Source organism: Macaca nemestrina, chromosome 8 (assembly GCF_043159975.1).
Source record: "Macaca nemestrina isolate mMacNem1 chromosome 8, mMacNem.hap1, whole genome shotgun sequence".
NCBI classification, from domain to species: domain Eukaryota; kingdom Metazoa; phylum Chordata; class Mammalia; order Primates; family Cercopithecidae; genus Macaca; species Macaca nemestrina.
Window position 1 is genome coordinate 980,635 of NC_092132.1, and position 18,818 is coordinate 999,452.

The window sequence follows — 18,818 nt, forward strand, 5'->3', positions numbered from 1 at the left end:
AGGCAGTTCCCAGCAGAGGCTGCCCCTGCCCATGTCGCCCCTGCCCGCACCGCACGGCCCCTGCCCGCACCGCACCGCCCCTGCCCTTCGGGCGCTGGGCCTGGCTGAGCGCTGTCGCCCCCTGGTGGACTGAGTGTGCCCCACAGCTGTCCCACGGGGATGCCGTGCCCCTGGGAACCCAGCACTTCCCAAGGGCGCCTCTGCCCCCTGCCCAGAGCCTGCCTGTGCCGTGGCCTGTCCACATCCAGCACAGGGGCTACGGGGCACAGAGTGCTGGGTGACAAGTCTTTTGTCCACCTGCCAGCACCCTGGGACTGTGGCCCATGAGCACCGAGCTGGGACTCCGGGGTGTGGTGCTTCAGCCCTGGCCACGGCGAGCGGTCGGAAGCCCAGCCCGATACCCGTGCAGCAGAGGCCAGGTGGGGGCAGCTGACTGCCGCCTGGTGTGGAACTGCCCTTGTGCAGGTCTGGGGCTTGGGGCCGGGGTCTCGTGTCTGCCGTGGCAGGGGCAAGAGCTCAGTGTCACTGGGTGCCCCAGGCCACTGTCAGCGGCAGGGGAGACGTGGAATCTGAATCCTTCCTTGTTCCTGGCCTGGGAAAAAACTTAGTCTCCCACCTCTCTATATTGAAGGAAAAAACAGGCAGGGGAGGGGCCCGGGCCGGAGGGAAGAGGGGCTCGCGGTGGGGGTGGGGGCGTGCCCGCCCTGGCTCTGGGGTTCCTGCGCCCGAGCACTTTACTGCCCCCACGGGTGAGAGGTGGCCTGTTTTCCCCATCAACCTTGGTTCCGCCAGTAAACCCGATCCGGTTGGAGCCATCCTCACCTCCACAGTTGAGGGCAGAATCTGTTTTCCAGCTTGGGACGTGAATTCTCAGTGGCGCCCACTCTGACCCGGTGGGATGGGGTCGGCCTAGGCTGTGGACGTGGTGGGTGGGAGGATGCTGGGCGCCAGGGAGCCTGTGGGGGCTGCAGGCCTTCTGAGTGTTTGGGGCCCTGTCTGGGCCCTTTGCCGGCTGGACTGGGCTGGACATGGCCCCCGAGATGGGTGGGCAATGTATGTCCCCCGCCCCTTCAAGGGCACTGCCCCGGTGACGCTGCTGTGACGGCTGTGTCTGCTCCTTCCCCCCAACCATGTTGCCCCCGTCCCAGGCGGGGCTGGGCAGGAGCCCCATGTGGGGCCTCAGGGAGGAGTCCTGTGGCTTTGACATGAATAGGGGTACGGGGTGGTTGGTGGTGGGTGGGGGTCTTAGTCCTCAGCTGGAGGCTTTGCTGCTGACTGCCCCAGTGGCCTCCGTGTCTAGCCTGACCCGGTCAGCCTAGGGACAGAGGGCTGGGGAGGCTGCAGTCCAGCCGTTGTAGAGGACAGGGCCGTGGTGCCGGGTGCCAGCCACAGCCCCAGAGGCCCCCTTAGAGCTGGGTGTTCTTGGCCTTGCGCTGAGGCCTGGGCCGGGCTGGAGCCGCTCGGAGATTTGGGGTGGGGGTGGGCTTCCGGGGTCTGGGATCCCCGCAAGGTCAAAGGGCACCCTGTATCCCCTGAAGTAACCGTTTTCCCCCTCTCTCTGCAGGACGGCAGCCCTGGCCCGAGGACAGAGGTGGCGAGCGCCCGGATTGGGGATGAGTACGCGGAGGACAGCTCTGATGAGGAGGTGGGGCTGGGGCTGCTTTCCCACTGGGCAGGGTGGGGCATCGTCCATCACAGCCTAGCAGGTGCTGGGCGTTGGGGCCGGGGTTGCCCTGGGGGGTGCTGGGACCTGCCCGCAGGTGGGCCACACTGTTGGGGCCGCAGCAAGGCTCCCGAGGCCCGCGTGGGCGTCCTGGCTTGGGGCCCTGTTCCCCGTCTGCAAGAGCGATTTCAGGGTCTGGGACACAAGACTGCAATGTATGTGTGTCATCGTTGCCTGTGAAGGGGAAGGACCTGGGTGTGGCTCCGTGCCCCTGTGTCGGCCCTGGCCTGTGGACAGGCCCCGGGGCTCCTGTGTCTTCCGCAGGGTGGCTGGGGGCTCCCTGGAGGCAGTGTACATGGTCTGGGTGGGGGTCATGGGCACGGGTGGTGCTCCTGTCGTGTGTGCTGTGTGGGGAGCCACAGGTTGGCTGTGGGCCAGGCGGGCAGGACAGGGCCATGGCTGCCCCCTGATGTCCTGATGTTCTGGCAGCGGTGGCCCTTCCCTTCCCCTGGAGTCTCCCCCGCCCCTGGTGGTGGCTGATGTGGGCTGGGGTCATTGCCTCTGGACCTCTGAGTGAGTCCCAGGAGCACATCTCAGGAGGGGTTGGAGGTCGGCTGTTGCTCGTAAGGAGCTTGCAGGCGAAGGGGGACGCATGCTGCCAGCCTGGGCTCTGCTGGCATGGAGAGGCTGGCACTGGGCTGGGCTCTGCCGGCGTGGAGAGGCTGGGATGGGCTGTGTCCAGGATCAGATTTGGCTGTGGGGGGCTGCCCTCATTTGGGAGGGTCTGGAAGCTCTGAGAAGCTCTGAGGCCGGAGGCAGTGCCTGCCTGTACCCTCCTCAGTGTGGCCTGGCCCCAGGGTAGGACTGTGGTCCCCGTGGAGCACCTGGGTGTGAGGCGGAGGCCCCTTTGGGCCCTGGGGGCTGCGGGGGAAGGAGGAGGCTTTGGTGTAGGGCCTTCCCGATGGAGCTCTTCCTCCCTCCCTGTCAGGGGCTGTCCCCTTGGGGCCTGGGGGAGACACGCGCCCCCCTCCCCCCAGGTTCCTCCCCCATCCTTCGCTCTCTTGGCTGTGGCTGCAGGAGCCTTGGCCGCCCGCCCGATCCGGTCTCTGCTGCGCGTTCAGAGAACAGAGACAAAACAAAATAAATTGGTTTCCTGGCCGGAGCAGCGGGCTCACTCAGAGAGGGGGGGCCACGCTGCGCGCTCCCTGCCTGTCTCCCCTCCCCCTCCCAGGGGCTCTGGCTGTCGGCAGCCACATCCTGTCGGCTACTTTTTTATATTTGGTATTTTGAGAAATCGATGATGATTGTAAACGGAGTGCAGAGGCCGGGGGAAGGGCCTCGGCAGGGCCTGTGGGACCCTGCTGCCCCGGGGGTGCTCTGCCAGGCCTGTCCCGTGCCACCGCCGCCTGCCGGGTGGGCAGGCCCCTGCTGTGCCGGGAGGAAGCCGGCCAGGGGTGTGGGGGCTGCTTCCTCCAGTGATGACTATCCCACATGTTGGTCTGAGTGACGGCGAGGGAGCCGGGGTGCCGCCCGGTGCTCCTGCCAGCACAGCCGGCCAGCGGCTCGAGGGGGCGGCAGAGCTCAGCTTTCAGGAGCCAGGCCAGGCCAGGACAGATGCCTCCCGTCCAGAGAAGTCCGCATCTGCCTGGGCCTCCTTCCCTTTGGAGCAAAGTGGGGTGGCCCTAGGGGAGTGATTTGGGGCCACAGGTGGGCAGGAAAGAGGCTTGGGAGGTGGGAGACAGCCTGCAGCTCTGCGATAAGACAGTGGGGTGAGGAGAGCAGGGCCCGTCCGGCAGCCCCGTGTCCTTGGAGGTGGCCGTGGTACCAGGACCATGGTCCTCCTCGGCACTGGGCAGAGCTGGCTGGGAGAAGGCCGACCTCCCTGCCAGGGCCCTTCAGGACTTTGGGGAGGGCCCCTGGCAGCAGGGCAGGGAGGGTGCCGCAGCGGCGTGTGCTCCTGCGAGCCGCGATCTCAGCTGGAGCGCGAGAGTGGCAGTGGCTGAGAAGGTCGGGCCAAGCTCCTGCTGGCGGGAGGTGCCTCCCTGCCACCCCTACCCACCTGCCTCCCCTACCCGCCTGCCTCCCCTTCTCCTCAGGCCACTTCCCTGCCCTTCCTGGGTCTGGGTGACACCAGGGCCTCGCACCGCTTCAGGGACCCCCTGCTGGGTGCTGACTTTTGAAGACCAGAGCAGCCTCTCTGTGCCCCAGCTCTTGGTCTCCTTATTCCCCTCCCCCAGGTGCGCAGGCAGAGGGAGGCGGGCGGAATCCTGGAGGAGGCGCTGGGCCTGGCTGGGGTCCTGCCGCCCGGCAGTGGGGGGCCCCCAGGAGCCGGCTGAGCCGCGGCTGCCCCGCCCCCGCATGGCCACCTCACCCCTCTCCCACCGCGCCTGGAGCTTCACAGACGTGATCTCATCCAGCCGCTGGGACCCCCGGGGAGGTGGGCCGGGGTGGAGGGGCGGGGCGAGGGGTTGCTTGGCCTTTACAGAAGCAACCCCTCCACTTTGATTTGAGCCGTTGGGAGAAACTGAGGCCGGGCAGCTGCTCAGGCAGAGGATGCAGCCACCCACCCTTCCCCTGCCTGTGGCCATGTTTGTCAGGAAAGTGTGTCAGGCTGAGGGGTCAGGGTGGCCGTCAACTCTGGCCGGAGGAGCCCGCCCTCTGCTGTCCCTTTCCCGTGCCTGTGGTGCTGGCCTGGGGCCGTCCCCCGCAAGGCCTCCACTGGGGTCTGGAGTCTGGGGCTGGGGTGCAGCCTTGCCGGCTCCCCGGTGCCCCCGACCCTGCCTGGGCTGTGAGTTCGGTTCCCCCAGGGATGCAGCCGGGCCTGTCTGCGTCCAGAGCCCGTGGTCCCCTCTGCTCTCGCGCCAAGCGCCGTTAATGGCTTCTCCTAGCTACTGAACCGGCAGCTGCCTCCAGCGCTGGCGGCCTCCCGCTCCTCCGGGCCGCCCCCGCCCCCGCGTCCTGGCCCCGCGTACTCAGGCTTGCGTCGCTGCTGGCAGTGCGGCCTCGGCTCAGGTTTCCCGGCGAGTGAACGGCCCTCCCCACGCTGCTTGTGGAGGGCGCCCAGGCCTGCAGACCGCCCCAATCTCCCTGGCGTCCGTCCACCCCGCGGCCGCCTGCATGCCTGCCTCCCAGGGGGCTGCTGACTGTGCTGAGGCTGGCCCTTGGGTCTGGTCCCTTTCCACTGAGGAGGGAAACGGGCGCGCCCTGCTACCCAGGCTGTGGGTGGGTGTGTGTAGCCTGACTGCTGCGTGCCCCTTGGCCAGCTTGAAGGCCCTCCTAGGCCTGGCCTGCTGCACTCGGTTGTCCTGTTTGGGAGAGGAGAGACGCTGGGGTCAGTGAGGAGGGGCAGGGAAGCCAGGGCCCTCATGGGGCACCTGGGGCTCTCTGATGAAGCAGCCCGGGCAGTGGCTGGCAGGTGGGTGTGGCTTTTCGAAGCCGCGTCCTCCTGCTTGTGGGCTGCAAGGGTGGTGGAGGCCCTGGCCTGCTGTGCCCACTCGGGGCCAGCGTCCTTGGCAGCTAGAACCTGGGTGGGCAGGTGGGGTTCTCTACCGGGTTCTGGCAGAGGCTTTGTCCTGGGGCTTGCAGAGCAGCCTGTGGAGCGGAGCTGGGGAAGGCATTGGAGGGCAAGGCCTGTCGGGCAGGTGGTGACGGCTGCAGGCTCTGGGCCTTCTGGGGAGGTTGGCTGTGGAGAGCTGGGTCTGGGTGTGTGTCCCAAGGCTGGGGCTGTTCTGCAGGGGATGGGAGTCCCAGGTGCGTGTGTGTGCATGGATCAGGACTGGGGGAAAAGTCTCCAGAATGAGATTTTGGAGGTGTCCAGAGTTGGGGGCTGAGCGGGTGTGGACCTCTGGAGCCCTGTTCCCACCTCACCTGGAAGCTGCAGCTCTGAGTTGTGGGACTCGGAGCAGGCCGAGGAGTGGTGAGCACTGGGAGGTGTCGGGGGTTGTTGGGGGTGTCATGCCCCAAGCCTGTGCCCCACCCCCAGCATCCTGCAGGAGTTTCTGGAGCCCCTGCTTATGAGACACCAGGCATTGGGGTGCTCTGCCTGAGAACAGCCATTGTCCCTGGGCCATTCCCAGCAGAGACTGAGGCAGGCCAGGTCTGGAGGAACCCCTGGGTCAGTAGTGGCCTCTCTCTAGCCTGCAGACCCCCAGGGGGTGACTTGCTGCCCTCCCAGCTGTGGAGGTGCCAGGACGCCTGGGTCAGCAGTGGCTTCTCTCCAGTGGTGGAGGTGCCGGGAGGAGGCCGAGCTGTGTGCCCAGCCTCTGGAAGGGCAGATGTGTGGTTGGCGGGAGCAGGGCCAGAGGTGAGGGCCTCTGGGCTGGCGGCTTCTCCTGCCTGGGACCCCACCTTGGGCTGGGGTCTGCTCAGCTGGTTTGGACTTTGAGGAGGAGACCAAGCAGGGCCTGGCTTTCTCCCCTCTGGCCCCGGCGCCAGGGCCCAGCACCCCTGCTGGAACCTTCAGTAGGGTGAGATGCAGCAGGTGAGCCTCCTGCCCTGGCCTTGCCCTGAGCAGTTTGACAGATAAAACCCTGAGGAAGAGGAGGAGGAGGAGGCGGTGACGGCCTCATGTCGCACAGGAAGGCCGTGTGGCGCTCAGACAGGCGGGCGTTTTGTGCAGGGAGCGGCGCGAGCGCTGAACACTGCTCCCATTGTAATCGGAGAGGGGCTGGGGAAGAGAGAGACGGAGCGAGGGCGGCTGACCCCACGCTCCCGGGGGACAGGTGGGAGAGGCGGAACGAGGAGAGAGTGAAGGATTCCAGAGGTGGGCCGGCTTCCTCTCTCGCAGACAGACACGGGAGGAGGCGGGCAGCGGGCCAGCCCATACCTGCAGTTCCAATCTGTGGTCCTGACAGCTGCAGCCACTTTGGGGAGGGGGAGGGAGGGGGCTCATCGAGAGCGGAAAAATCCCAGCCGACACATCAGCCGGTTGCGGCCTGTGTCCGGTGCAGTCTGGGCTGGGGGCCTGTCCTTGGGGCTGGCGGCCCCCGGGAGAGCCCTGATGCTGGGTCTGCGTGTGCCCCCGGCCGGCCGGGCTCTCAGGGCCTGACCCAGAGGGTCACATGTGTTTCCTGGCAGCCCACAGGTGCTGCGCAGGGCGGGGCGGGCGGTGGGCGCAGGCGGCCCTGATGAATCATGTGTCCCGCCAGCAGCTCGTTCCCCAGGCCGGGGACAGGAGCTGACAGCTGAGGCCCAGCAGAACGTTTCCAGCCCAGCTCGGCTCACAGGGGCGGCTGCTGGCCCAGGGTGCAGGCTGGGGCCCCTTCCGTCCCAGCTGCCTCTGTGGGGCACAGGCAGAGGGAGCCCCGGGTCTCTGTGGAGGTGAGGCCAGCACTCTGGGAAGGGAGCCAGGGGCTGTGGTGGGCAGGGGGCACCTGCCACTCCTCTGCCTGGCGGCTGTGAGCTGCGAGTGGATTCGGGTGGGCCACCGCGGGCCTGGGGGGTCAGCCCACGCCACCCCCGGTCTGGTTTGAATTTCTGGAGCAGTGGAGGGTGACGGAGTGTTCCTCCCCCGCCCCTCCCTTCTTGCTGGCTGGCGGGCCGGGCCCTCGGCCGCTGCTACCGGTGCAGCTCAGGGAGCGGCTGGGCTGGCTGCCCAGGCCTGAGGCTGGCCAAGCTGCAGCCGCGGTCGGAGTCAGGCCTGCAGCGGAGGGCCTGGCTGTGAGTACTGCACCCCAACCAGCCGGGCCCTGGGGATCCTTTCAGCTCTGAGGCCTCCGGGTGGCTGTTCCCTGTTCCCTTCTGGCCTCATTAGACACCCCAAACTCTGACCCCAGTCCACGGGGGCTCTGACGTCCTTTTCCCCAGCACTCCCTCTTGACCCTGCCCAGACCTCCCTACCCAGGCCCACACCTTCCCACCTGCTCACGTCTGGCCTCCTGCATTCCCGCTCCCAGCTGGCTCTGCCCTGTCCTTGGTGCCGGCCGCCGAGGCCCCGCACCTGCCTGCTCAGGCCAGCAGCCCCGGGTGTCCCCGCCCTGGGGACTTTCAGTATCTTCCATCAGATTTGTCCCCAACACTGACCGGCCACTGAGGTAGGGGGTTGATGTAGAGTTTTGCAACCCCCACCAGGCCCAGGTCTGGAAATGGGAGGCCTGGAGGTGAGGAGCAGGTGGGCCATGGACCCTCCCTACAGATGTACACCCAGTGCCCAGTGGAGGGAGGGCCGATGTGGGCGCCACGGGCCTTAGGGTGCTATGCAGAGTGCCGGTCTTGGCCATGCTCCTGGGTCCACCCTGCTCCTCACTCACCAGCGCCTTGGTGCCTGGGAGGGTGGCGGGGCGGGGGTGTGAGGAAAGCTCCCGAGAAGGGAAGGGGCTGCCTCAGCCCCTCGCTGCATCCCCATGTCCCCCGGGCCCTGGCTCCCCGGCGGGTGGGGGCCTCTGCAGTGACTGAGCTTGTCCTCTCCTCCCTCCCTCTGGCCAGCTGTGGGCTCCTGCAGGATTAGGGAGAGGAAATTTGGGGTTGGGTTTCTCTCTGAACGAAACCTGCCGTTGCGACTTTTTATCCTGTTATATTTCTATCAGATTGGACGCAGCCCCCCTCTAGCCCTTAATGGCTCTGGCTTTGAGAATTTCCTCCAAAATTACACCACTGCTTCCTGCTCTGCCGTTCCCTGGAGCCTGTCTTTGCAGAGGAGGGGCAGTCCTGGGCCAGCCCTGCACTGATGCCCACGTGGGCCACAGCACCTGGTCTGCCCCGGCGGGGGTGCGTCCGTGCCTGTGCTAGGGAGGGAACTGTGGCCAGCTGCCGCCCTGACGCCCGCACCTGGGACCGTCAGCCATTGTCCACCCAGCCGGAAGTTAGGCTGTGGCCTGGCAGGGTTGGGGGGACGTGGTCCACACAGCACCGCCTGCCTTTCTTCTCTCTGTGCCCACTGAGCTCACACCACTGAACGGTAATTGTCACCTGCAGGGTTTTAATGGCCGGCCAGCTGTGCGCAGAGCTGTGGGGGCTCAACCCACCTCCTGTGGTGGGTGGGGTCTTCAGGGGGCTGGGTGGGACGTGGTGGTGGGAGGAGGATGGCCAGGGGTCCTCCTTCCCGTGTGGGCAGAGCTTCCAGGGGCCAAATGGCCCTGGTGCATGAGGAGACGCCCCTCTCTCCAGTCAAGACTCATGGAGGCACAGCGCCCACTGCCCTTGCTGGGGCTGGGAGTCCACCCCCTCTGCCGGGCAGCACAGCTTGCTTCACTCCTTGTGACCACTCCTTGGAGCTCCGAGGCCAGATGCAGCACCCTCCTCACCCTCAGGGCCCCTGGGTGCCTGGCAGGCCCGAGAGTGGGGCACCCCTGCCCTGCTGCTGCCTCCCTGTCCCTGCCTTATGGCGTATCTGCCTTGTGCCTCACCCTCCCCATCTTCTGCCATGCAGCTCCTCCCTCACCCTCTCTCCCTGCGTGGCTCTCTCATCCCCACCCTGCAGCTTCCCAATAGGCGGCTCTGTGGGTGAGCTAAGCCTGTCCTCACCGCCTCAGCCCAGGGAGGGGTGGCCCTGAGCCTGTAAAGTGGGGGCTTCCCAGGGAGCCGGGGTACTTGGCCCAAGGAGGATGGGACCACCAAGGGTGGGAATGGAGGCTCAGGCTGGGGGTGAATTCTGAACCTCTCATGAGGACAGTTGGCCTCCATACTTGGAAGATACTGTTTTGTTTTTAATTATACAAAATTTTCAGACTTTATATTATCATATCAAAAACACAAGACGCCAACACACAGTGGCCGGAAGAAAAGCCAGCGCAGAAAGTTCCAGTGGGCCCGGGCAGGTGCTGGGGCCAGCGCAGAGTCCCGCTGCCGGCGCCTGTCTGTACGTCCATCTGTCCCTTGGCCCCGCTTGCAGCTAGGGCTAGCCTGGGGCATGCTTGTGGCGGGCCTTGCCCAGCTCAGGTCCAAGGTGGGGGCTGTCTGCGGTCACCCCGGGTGTTCACCTCCCCCAGCAGCGTCTGCCTCCTGGCTGCTGCCGGACACCTCCTAACTGCGAATCGCTGTCTTTCTGTCACGGTCCTTGCTCTGCAGAGGGGAGGGAGGAGTGTCAGGCCCCAGCAGAGTCCAGCGCCAATCTGCGCCTCTCCGGCCTCCCTGCTGGGTGCCATCTCAGGTGGCCAGCACCAAGGCACCTCCTTCCCGGCTCTCCCCAGCTTCCCTCAAGCGTTTTGGGGAGGGGAGCATACTGCTGCACAGCCGAAATTGTAAAATTAAATTTCCCAGATGTTCAGGCCCCAGGAGCTCGCGCGTGCTGTCTGGAGAGGAAATGGGGATTGGGAAAAGCCGTGCCGTATTTTCTCCCTGCTCACCCTGCTTTTCCGGTGCCACCAAGCACAGCAGGAGCTGTAAATCACAGCTGGCCAGCGTCTCCTGCAGGGCCCTCATCCCCAGCCCCCACGCCTCCTGCCAGCCTCTGCCTTCGTGTCCCATGGCCCACATCTCGGGCAGCCCTACAGGACCTGGTGTCTTGGTGTGCAGCCTAGGTAGGGGACGGACAGCAGGTGCCCAAGGTGGCTTTGGCCAGTGGTGGGCCGCAGGGGCTGAGACCCCGGGGTCCTTCCTCTCTTGCCTTGCAGCCTCTTTTCTGAACTCAGCTCTTTTCACTCCACCTTTCAGCTTGCTGAAAAGGGAAGCTTGCAGCGGCCTGGTCCAGCTCCCCAGCCTCCCCGCCCTGGGTGGGCCCCTTTGGGCATCCCTAGCTGTTACCCCTCATGCATCTCCCTGGGGGTGACTCCACACCCCACTGGGAGCCGGGTGTCCTAGGGCTGCCCTGGAGAGGAGCCCCAAGAGAAGGCCCCAGCCCCCGGCAGACCTGTGTTACAGGTGTGCCTGCCTGTGCCCTGTTGGGGAGCCCTGCCCGCGTGGCCTCGCCGCCTCTGCCTGGCAGGTGTGGGCTGAGGGGCGCGTTGGAGGCCCCCTCGGCGCCCCACGGCCCGTGCTCACCAACTTTCTCTGGTTGCTGAGGCAGAAGGTGCAGATCTGTTTGGGCTGGGTGTTCTCGCCGTCGCGGGCGGGAGGCGGCGGGGGCGGTGGCGGGGGGCTGCCGGCGCGCGCCGCGTGGAAGAAGGCGGGCCCGGAGTGGCAGGGCTGTCCGTCGCCGCAGGCCTCGCCTGCCAGCAGCACGTTGCCCAGGTGCGAGATGTAGCTGGAGGCCAGGCGTAGCGTCTCGATCTTGGAGAGCTTGCGGTCGGCGGGCTCGGTGGGGATCAGCGTGCGAAGCGCCGTGAAGGCCGTGTTCACGCTGTTGGTGCGGTCCCGCTCGCGCGCGTTCGCCGTGTGCCGCTGCCGGGGCTCACGGCCTGGCCGGCCCCCCGGCCCCCCGCCCCCGGCCCGTCGGCCCCCCGCCCTCCGCCGGGCGCCCTGGAGGCCGCAGCGCGCCGCGTGCACGCGACAGGGTTTCTCGTCGGAGCCCGAGCTGTCGCTGCCGCGGTCCTCGTCCTCCGACAGCGGGCTCACCTCGGGGTACAGGTAGCGGCCCGGCGGTGCCGGGCGCAGCGTGGCGAAGGACATGGGGCCGGCGGGGGCGCGGCGTCAGCTCTGTCGCGCGCTGCTCATGCCGCCTCCTGCGGCCACCGCGGGCCTCGCGGGCCGGCCGGGGCGAGGTGCAGGGTCTCGGCTGCGCCCCGCGGTGGCAGCTGCCGGGCGCCGCGCGCACATGTGCGTCCCGGGCTGGAGCGGGGCCCCGAGCCGCGCCTTTATAGCGGCGTCCCGGCCCCTCCCCCGCGCACGCCCCGCCCCTCCCAGCCTGGAGGCTCCTCGAGCAGCGCCCGCCGCACCCCCTGGCCTTCTGTGGCCACGCTTGGTTGGGGGCGGGGGGGGGTCTTTGGGGCATCGTTCTGTCTCTGGGGATGCGGAGGAAGCGGGAGGTTGCTTCTGGGCTGTAGTTACTCGGGGCCCCAAGACTGCAGTGCCCCCTTCCCCGGGAGAGGGGAGGAAGGTCAGCGGGACCCACCACCCCGTTTTCTCCCGTGGCACAACTGAGTTAACCCAGCCGCCCTGGCCCTGCTGCTTGACCGCACCCTGTCTGTCTCTGCCTCCCATGTGCGCCAGCGCCTGCTTGTGCCAGGCTGTGTGCAGGGGGCGGGCACAGGCGAGTATTCAGGGGCCTAGAGCTCAGTCTCTGCCTGTCTGTCTTGCACCTGCCTCTCCAGGCTTGGCACAGACTGTGCCTCCTGCTAGACTCTGGCCAGGTCCCCTGTTCCTGTGCTGTGTGGACCTCTCACCCCGTGGGTCTCCTTCTTGCCCCCTCCTCCTTCCCCTGTTCTTCTCTAGGGCCGCCAGGCCCCTCAGGAAACACACACATACCCCCATTATCCAGTTTGGGGATGGCCCCTTTTCTCCATGGGGAGAAGAGGGAAGGACCCTCAGCAGGGGACAGGGCCCAAGGGGTCCCTCCTGCGGCAGGGACCCCACAGGCTCCCAGCTGTGCTCTGTCTTGCCTGGGCCCCTCCCCGTGGCTACTGTTGCAGGAAGCAGCCGCCTGGGCAGCGGTCCCCAGGCTGGAAGGAGCGAGGGTGGCGGCTGGCAGGGGCTGCAACCAGGAATGTGTGTCCAGGAGCGTGGCTGTTCTGCCTGTGGAGGGGCCGAGGGCAGATGGTGGGGGGCCCCCGCAGAGAGGTCTTGGCTTCTGCCTCTCTGTGGAATGGGTCAGTTGGGGTCTTCCCTGAGTCCTCATCTGACAGCTGCCCACTTCTGCCTAAGGCCCCTGCCAGGGGAGGGAGCCCGCGGGTGATGAGGTCATCCCTGTCTGTGGCTGCCCAGAGCCCTGGCCAAGGAATCCAGTGAGGGGGGAGCTCTGGGGTTGGCACCACTTCAGTGGAAAATGTGAAGGTGCAGCTCCGGCGCCTCCGAGGGCGGGGGTGGGGGCAGCGTGGCCACCGTGCCACGTCAGACCCCAGGGCTGGGGAAAGGGCGTAGGTCAGGGCCAGTGACCTCCGGGCACTTGAGGCTGGGCCTGCACTCACCCTGCAACCTCCTCACCTGCTCCCCTGGGCGGCCCGAAGAGGGGCTGGGCCTTGTAGGGTCAGATGCTGACATGGTGACCCCCGGCCGCAGGACATCCGGAACACGGTGGGCAACGTGCCCTTGGAGTGGTACGACAACTTCCCCCATGTGGGCTACGACCTGGATGGCAGGCGCATCTACAAGCCCCTGCGGACCCGGGATGAGCTGGACCAGTTCCTGGACAAGATGGACGACCCTGACTACTGGTGAGGGCCGGCGGGCAGGGCCAGCAGCCAGGGGGGGCCCGAGGGATGGGGCAGGGCTGGCGGGGTCTGACTGGCGGTCTCCAGGCGCACTGTGCAGGACCCGATGACAGGGCAGGACCTGAGGCTGACAGATGAGCAGGTGGCCCTGGTGCGGCGGCTGCAGAGTGGCCAGTTTGGGGACATGGGCTTCAACCCCTATGAGGTAGGTGGCAGCAGGTGGCCCTGTTGGGGGGGGGGTCCTGGAGGCACGAGCAGGGCCTCAGCCACTCTGGCCCACACGCCCACATCTTTTCCCCCAGCCGGCTGTCGACTTCTTCAGCGGGGACGTCATGATCCACCCGGTGACCAACCGCCCGGCCGACAAGCGCAGCTTCATCCCCTCCCTGGTGGAGAAGGAGAAGGTGGGGCCCCGTGCCCCTGGGGCTTGGCCTGGGCTGCCTGCCCCACGCTGCTTGTCCTGACCCGGCTGTCTGTGCAGGTCTCTCGCATGGTGCACGCCATCAAGATGGGCTGGATCCAGCCTCGCCGGCCCCGAGACCCCACCCCCAGCTTCTATGACCTGTGGGCCCAGGAGGACCCCAACGCCGTGCTGGGGCGCCACAAGATGCACGTGCCTGCACCCAAGCTGGCCCTGCCAGGCCACGCCGAGTCGTACAACCCACCCCCTGAATACCTTCTCAGCGAGGAGGAGGTGGGCCTGCATCCTGGGGGGTTGGGGCCCTGTCCCCATGCTCCCCTGTGACCCTCCCCACCCGTCTCGGTCTCCACAGCGCTTGGTGTGGGAACAGCAGGAGCCGGGTGAGAGGAAGCTGAGCTTTTTGCCACGCAAGTTCCCGAGCCTGCGGGCTGTGCCTGCCTACGGACGCTTCATCCAGGAACGCTTCGAGCGCTGCCTTGACCTGTACCTGTGCCCACGGCAGCGCAAGATGAGGGTGTGTGGGGGCGGCACACCGGGGGACGGCACAGGGGGCAAAGCTGACCTGGCGTTCTCCTGCCAAGATGAGGGTGTGTGGGGGCGGCACACTGGGAGGTGGCACAGGGGGCAAGGCTGACCTGGCGTTCTCCTGCTCCAGGTGAATGTAGACCCTGAGGACCTCATCCCCAAGCTGCCTCGGCCGAGGGACCTGCAGCCCTTCCCCACGTGCCAGGCCCTGGTAAGTGGAGACTAGGGGCTGGGGTTGTACCCTCTGAGTCTGGCTCCTCACCGCCACCTCCTCCTCCTCAGGTCTACAGGGGCCACAGTGACCTTGTCCGGTGCCTCAGTGTCTCTCCTGGGGGCCAGTGGCTGGTTTCAGGTGGGTCCAAGCTGGGGGCAGCCTTGAGCTGTAGGGGCAGGTGGGATGGCCAGGTGCTGAGAGCTGCCTCTTCTGCATCCAGGCTCTGACGACGGTTCCCTGCGGTTCTGGGAGGTGGCCACTGCCCGCTGTGTGAGGACTGTGCCCGTGGGGGGTGTGGTGAAGAGTGTGGCCTGGAACCCCAGCCCTGCTGTCTGCCTGGTGGCTGCGGCCGTGTAAGTGGAGGCCCTGGAGGCTGGGGAGCCAGGGGTGGCACTGTGCTTAGGGGCTCTGTCTGGGCCTGGCTCACAGGGAGGACTCGGTGCTGCTGCTGAACCCAGCTCTGGGGGACCGGCTGGTGGCGGGCAGCACAGATCAGCTGTTGAGCGCCTTTGTCCCGCCTGAGGAGCCCCCCTTGCAGCCAGCCCGCTGGCTGGAGGCCTCAGAGGAGGAGTGCCAAGTGGGCCTGCGGCTGCGGGTCTGCCACAGCAAGGTGCGTGGGGTGCGCTGGGGGTGAGGCTGCAGTGGGAGGGGCCTGGCTCAGCCAATCAGCCAGCCTTGCCCTTCTGCAGCCAGTGACGCAGGTGACCTGGCACGGGCGTGGGGACTACCTGGCCGTGGTGCTGGCCACCCAAGGCCACACCCAGGTGCTGATTCACCAGCTGAGCCGTCGTCGCAGCCAGAGCCCGTTCCGCCGCAGCCACGGACAGGTGCAGCGAGTGGCCTTCCACCCTGCCCGGCCCTTCTTGTTGGTGGCATCCCAGCGCAGCGTCCGCCTCTACCACCTGCTGCGCCAGGAGCTCACCAAGAAGCTGATGCCCAACTGCAAGTGGGTGTCCAGCCTGGCAGTGCACCCTGCAGGTGAGGGGTGGGGGGGGCTGTGCACCCTGCAGGTGAGGGGTGCAGGTGAGGAGGGGGGTGGCGGTGTGCCCTGTAGATGAGGGGGGCAGGTGAGGGGTTGGGGGGCGGTGCGCCCTGTAGATGAGGGGTGCAGGTGAGGGGTTGGGGGGGCGGTGCACCCTGTAGATGAGGGGTGCAGGTGAGGGGTTGGGGGGCGGTGCGCCCTGTAGATGAGGGGTGCAGGTGAGGAGTGGGGGAGCGGTGCACCCTGCAGGTGAGAGTGAGAACACCTGCATCACAGCCTTTGGCCCTAGGTGACAACGTCATCTGTGGGAGCTACGACAGCAAGCTGGTGTGGTTTGACCTGGATCTTTCCACCAAGCCATACAGGATGCTGAGGTGAGGAGAGCTGAGGGTGGAGGCGGCCAGCAGAGCCCCTCCCTCGAGCCTGCCTTCAACCTGGTTCCCTTCTCCCAGACACCACAAGAAGGCTCTGCGGGCTGTGGCCTTCCACCCCCGGTACCCACTCTTCGCATCAGGCTCGGACGACGGCAGCGTCATTGTCTGCCATGGTATGGTGTACAAGTGAGTGCTGACCCTGCCTGGCCCCCTCCCCAGGGCAGTAGTGTCTGTCCATGTCCTGAGCCCTCCTCGTCCCCACAGTGACCTTCTGCAGAACCCCCTGCTGGTGCCCGTCAAGGTGCTGAAGGGACACGCACTGACACGAGACCTGGGAGTGCTGGACGTCGTCTTCCACCCCACCCAGCCATGGGTCTTCTCCTCGGGGGCAGACGGGACCATCCGCCTCTTCACCTAGCTGTCCCGCCTACGTGAGGCCGGGGCGGTTGTGCTGAAGTCAATAGAGCCTTACCCTGCGCTGCCTGGTGCTCCCACCCTCTTGAATTGGGGTTGCCAACAAAGCCGCCCCCACCACAGCGCCGAGCCTTCCCCTCACTCAATTTTGCAAAAACAGTGGGGATAACACACCCAGCCCAGGGCACCCTCTGGCCCATCCTCTAAGAGGCCGCGGCACTGCATCCTGTCAGTCACTCGCTGGGGGCAGATGAGTTTATTGGGCACACAGACTCCCACACCCTGTCTGGCCTCACTGAGGGGCTGCGGTTTGGTCCCTGGCAGGGCCTGTTCTGGGGCCAGGCCCCTCCAGCTGTGTGCCCAGGCTGGGGTCCTCGGGAGGCCCTGTCTTGGAGCTCAGGCACAGGTCTGGGTGCGTACTCCTTGCTGGGGGTGCTGGCTGGAGCCTCAGGCGAGCTTCACCAGGCGGCCCAGGGCCTCAGCAGCCCTGGTCCGCACCTCGGGGGCCGGGTCCTTCAGCAGGATCTGGAGCGCTGGGGGCAGAGGGAGGGGCTGCCTGGGGGGCTGTGACCTCGGCGTGCCCAAGCTTGTGCGTGGGCCACGCTCTCCTGACAGCCTCTGCTGGGAGGCTCAGGAGCCAACGGAAAGATAGTTTTTCCTTTTTTAGTGTTTTTTAAGCTCTTTTGGAACAGTTAAGAAGTTTCCGTGAATTACTAGAGACGATGAGGTCACCAGTGACAGGGAAAAAATCCTGAAATCCAGGAAAATCACTTAGTCCCTGCGGGTGCCTACAGGGTCAGCAGGGCCCAGCGGAGGGGCCCCGTGGAGGGGGTGCTCACCCGAAATGAGCTGATCCAGGTCCACCTGCGGCTGCTGCCTGGGCTCCGCGTGCAGCACCAGGAACCCTGTGAAGTGGGGGCATCAGGCAGGGCTGCTGGGCGGCCTGGGGGCGGGGCAGGGGGTGCTGCTCACCAGTGAACAGTGGTGCAGCAGCTCGGACGTCCTCCCAGCTGCTCTTGAAGTAGAACAGGCAGGTGGTCAGCAGGCGGCCCAGGAGGTCTGGGAAATGGTGCATCTGGGGAGAGGCCTGGTCAGCGCCGCCTGGCCCCGCCCCATACCTGGCCCCGCCCCATACCTGGCCCCGCCCCACCTGACCCCGCCCCTCACCAGGTGCTTGCAGGTGGTGTTGAGGAACTCCCCGAAGTGCAGGGCCCGTCCCTCCTGCAGGTGTTTCTGGAAAGCGGCTGAGAGGTCTTCACACGCCAGGTTGGGGCCACACATGCGCAGGGCAAACCTGCAGGCCTAAGGGATGCGGCACTGAGGCCGAGTCCAGTTGAGGCCACTCACCCCATTCCACCCACCCCCTGGCTACTCACGCTGGCCACGGCGGCCTGAGGGTCCTGCAGGTGCAGCAGCAGGGGCGCCAGCCCGCCCACCACCTGGTCCAGGAAGACGTCCTCACAGTCTCCATGGCAGACTTGGTTAAGGTGCCCAAAGAGGCGGATGGATGCTGTCCGGAACTCCATCTTCTCCTGGGAAGGACATGCAGCATATGGCTCCTCACAGGCTGTGGGTGTCCTTGCCTGACACAGGCCAGGAAACCCCCTGACGGGTGGGGGCTTGATGGGTGGGGACTGCCAGGCCCAGCAAAGCAGCACCCCTGCAGGTCCGTGCTCTCCACGGTCACCGGGCCGCGGTGGGAGAGACAGGGAGAAGGGTGGGGCTGGGGCTAAAGCTCAGAGCAAGAGGCAGGAAGGGCCGGGGTCCCCTCCCCTCCCTACCCCTCCCCGCCCCGCCTACACTGTCGAAGAAAGGCCGGATGCGGATGGCCACGTGCAGCAGCCCGGAGCGCAGGTCCCAGGCCTCCACCAGGTGCACCAGCCTTGCAAGGCCCAGCATGGCCTCCAGGGCCACCGGGCTGTGAGGGCTGTCCCCGTCGTCCAGCCCGCCAATCATGGCTGTGAGGAGCTGGGGGCCGTGGGCTCGCACCTGAGGACACCCTACACTCAGCCTGGGCCCCAGAGTTATCGTCTGCCACCCCACAAGACAGGGTGACCTCCATGCACAGCCCCCCACCCACGCTGCCTGGGCCCCAGAGGGACTGGTGGCCACCCCACCTTGTCAGGGCAGCCGGAGGCCAGGTTGGCCAGGCCGCGGAGCACCAGCCTTCGCACACTGGCGCATGTGTCCTTCTGGCGAGCCACCAGGCTCTCCAGCAGCGAGTCCAAGAGCATCAGGTCGTTGGCCACGTTGCTGTTCAGCAGCTGCAGGCAGAGGTTCTGTGGCTTCCCCCTCCCCGCTGACCCCAGGGCCCAACCCACCAGCCCAGGCCCAGAACACGCCAGTGTGGCAGACAGAGGTGGTGGACCTACTCCCTGGGTCTCAGATCAGTGGCAACCCTCCCTGTTGTGCGGCTGGGGCCTGCTCTGTCGCTCACCCTGCTCTCTTGCATGGCCTTGGGCAAGATGTTGGCATCTTTGGCCACAAGGGCCAAGACGACATTGCCAAGGGCACCTGGGGCCCCAGGGACCAGCCCTGTCCAGCTACAGATGGACCCAGCAGGACTTGGGGATACAGGCTGCAGGAAGCCTGGGTCGTCCTCTCACCAGACACAGGGGGTGTCCCTGGGCGGGACTGAGTTCTGGCATGGGGGAGGAGGTGGCTAGCATCCACGTCCCCTCCTCGCAGGCTGCGGTCGAGGGGGCCTTTTAGGGGTAAGAAAAGGGCATCCCAGGCCTGTCCTGAGCAGAAGCCCCACCCTGGTGCCCAGCAACCCTCCCTGGAACGGCCTACCTCGGCCAGGAAGGCGGTGGTGGTCACCCGCTGGTTCTCATATGCACTGCTGTGTGTGCAAGCCAGCGTCTTCAGCACCAGGGGGAGCCGGGGCCCTGCGTGCTCAGCCATGGCCCTGGGAAAGGGGGCCGCTGAGGGTGCAGGGGCTGTTGATGTGCTGCACCCTACCCAGGCACCTTCCACCCTGCACAGCCCTGGTCCACTCCACCACCAGCTACCAGGTTCTGGGAGTTATCGGTCTCAGAGATGCCT

The 18,818-nt window shown here is 66.6% G+C and overlaps 3 protein-coding genes across 17 annotated transcripts in view; 1 reads left to right on the top strand and 2 right to left on the bottom strand.

Moving 5' to 3' along the window:
* LOC105488494 (BOP1 ribosomal biogenesis factor) overlaps positions 1 to 15,841 on the top strand; it is a 29,996-nt gene extending 14,155 nt beyond the window's left edge. The window contains exons 3-16 of the mRNA XM_011752641.2: positions 1,565 to 1,645; positions 12,692 to 12,846; positions 12,931 to 13,048; positions 13,146 to 13,247; positions 13,325 to 13,537; positions 13,617 to 13,778; positions 13,920 to 14,000; positions 14,072 to 14,141; positions 14,224 to 14,356; positions 14,433 to 14,613; positions 14,693 to 14,981; positions 15,275 to 15,359; positions 15,438 to 15,545; positions 15,624 to 15,841. Of these exons, the coding sequence (XP_011750943.2) occupies positions 1,565 to 1,645; positions 12,692 to 12,846; positions 12,931 to 13,048; positions 13,146 to 13,247; positions 13,325 to 13,537; positions 13,617 to 13,778; positions 13,920 to 14,000; positions 14,072 to 14,141; positions 14,224 to 14,356; positions 14,433 to 14,613; positions 14,693 to 14,981; positions 15,275 to 15,359; positions 15,438 to 15,545; positions 15,624 to 15,777 (1,932 nt within the window). The 3' untranslated portion in view covers positions 15,778 to 15,841. The remainder of the gene's footprint in view (positions 1 to 1,564; positions 1,646 to 12,691; positions 12,847 to 12,930; positions 13,049 to 13,145; positions 13,248 to 13,324; positions 13,538 to 13,616; positions 13,779 to 13,919; positions 14,001 to 14,071; positions 14,142 to 14,223; positions 14,357 to 14,432; positions 14,614 to 14,692; positions 14,982 to 15,274; positions 15,360 to 15,437; positions 15,546 to 15,623) is intronic.
* Positions 9,285 to 11,307, bottom strand: LOC105488493 (scleraxis bHLH transcription factor). Its single transcript, XM_011752640.3, has 2 exons — positions 10,580 to 11,307; positions 9,285 to 9,661 (listed from the first exon to the last, which is right to left on the bottom strand). Exons 1-2 carry the CDS (start codon positions 11,144 to 11,146, stop codon positions 9,623 to 9,625), a joined length of 606 nt encoding a protein of 201 aa, XP_011750942.2. The 5' UTR covers positions 11,147 to 11,307; the 3' UTR covers positions 9,285 to 9,622.
* Positions 15,842 to 16,013: 172 nt separating the features above from the next.
* LOC105488490 (maestro heat like repeat family member 1) overlaps positions 16,014 to 18,818 on the bottom strand; it is a 120,275-nt gene continuing 117,470 nt past the window's right edge. For 7 of the 15 annotated variants that reach the window (XM_011752626.3, XM_071067602.1, XM_011752627.3 and 4 more), the window contains 7 exons: positions 18,567 to 18,681; positions 17,891 to 18,037; positions 17,574 to 17,762; positions 17,150 to 17,305; positions 16,941 to 17,075; positions 16,613 to 16,848; positions 16,014 to 16,306 (listed from right to left, as the gene is read on the bottom strand). In XM_011752626.3, coding sequence (XP_011750928.2) covers positions 16,252 to 16,306; positions 16,613 to 16,848; positions 16,941 to 17,075; positions 17,150 to 17,305; positions 17,574 to 17,762; positions 17,891 to 18,037; positions 18,567 to 18,681 — 1,033 coding nt within the window. In that variant the 3' untranslated portion in view covers positions 16,014 to 16,251. Of the gene's footprint in view, positions 16,307 to 16,612; positions 16,849 to 16,940; positions 17,076 to 17,149; positions 17,306 to 17,573; positions 17,763 to 17,890; positions 18,038 to 18,550; positions 18,698 to 18,818 lie in introns of those variants that run through there. The other 8 variants (XM_011752630.3, XM_011752628.3, XM_011752631.3 and 5 more) reach the window with 5 other exon arrangements.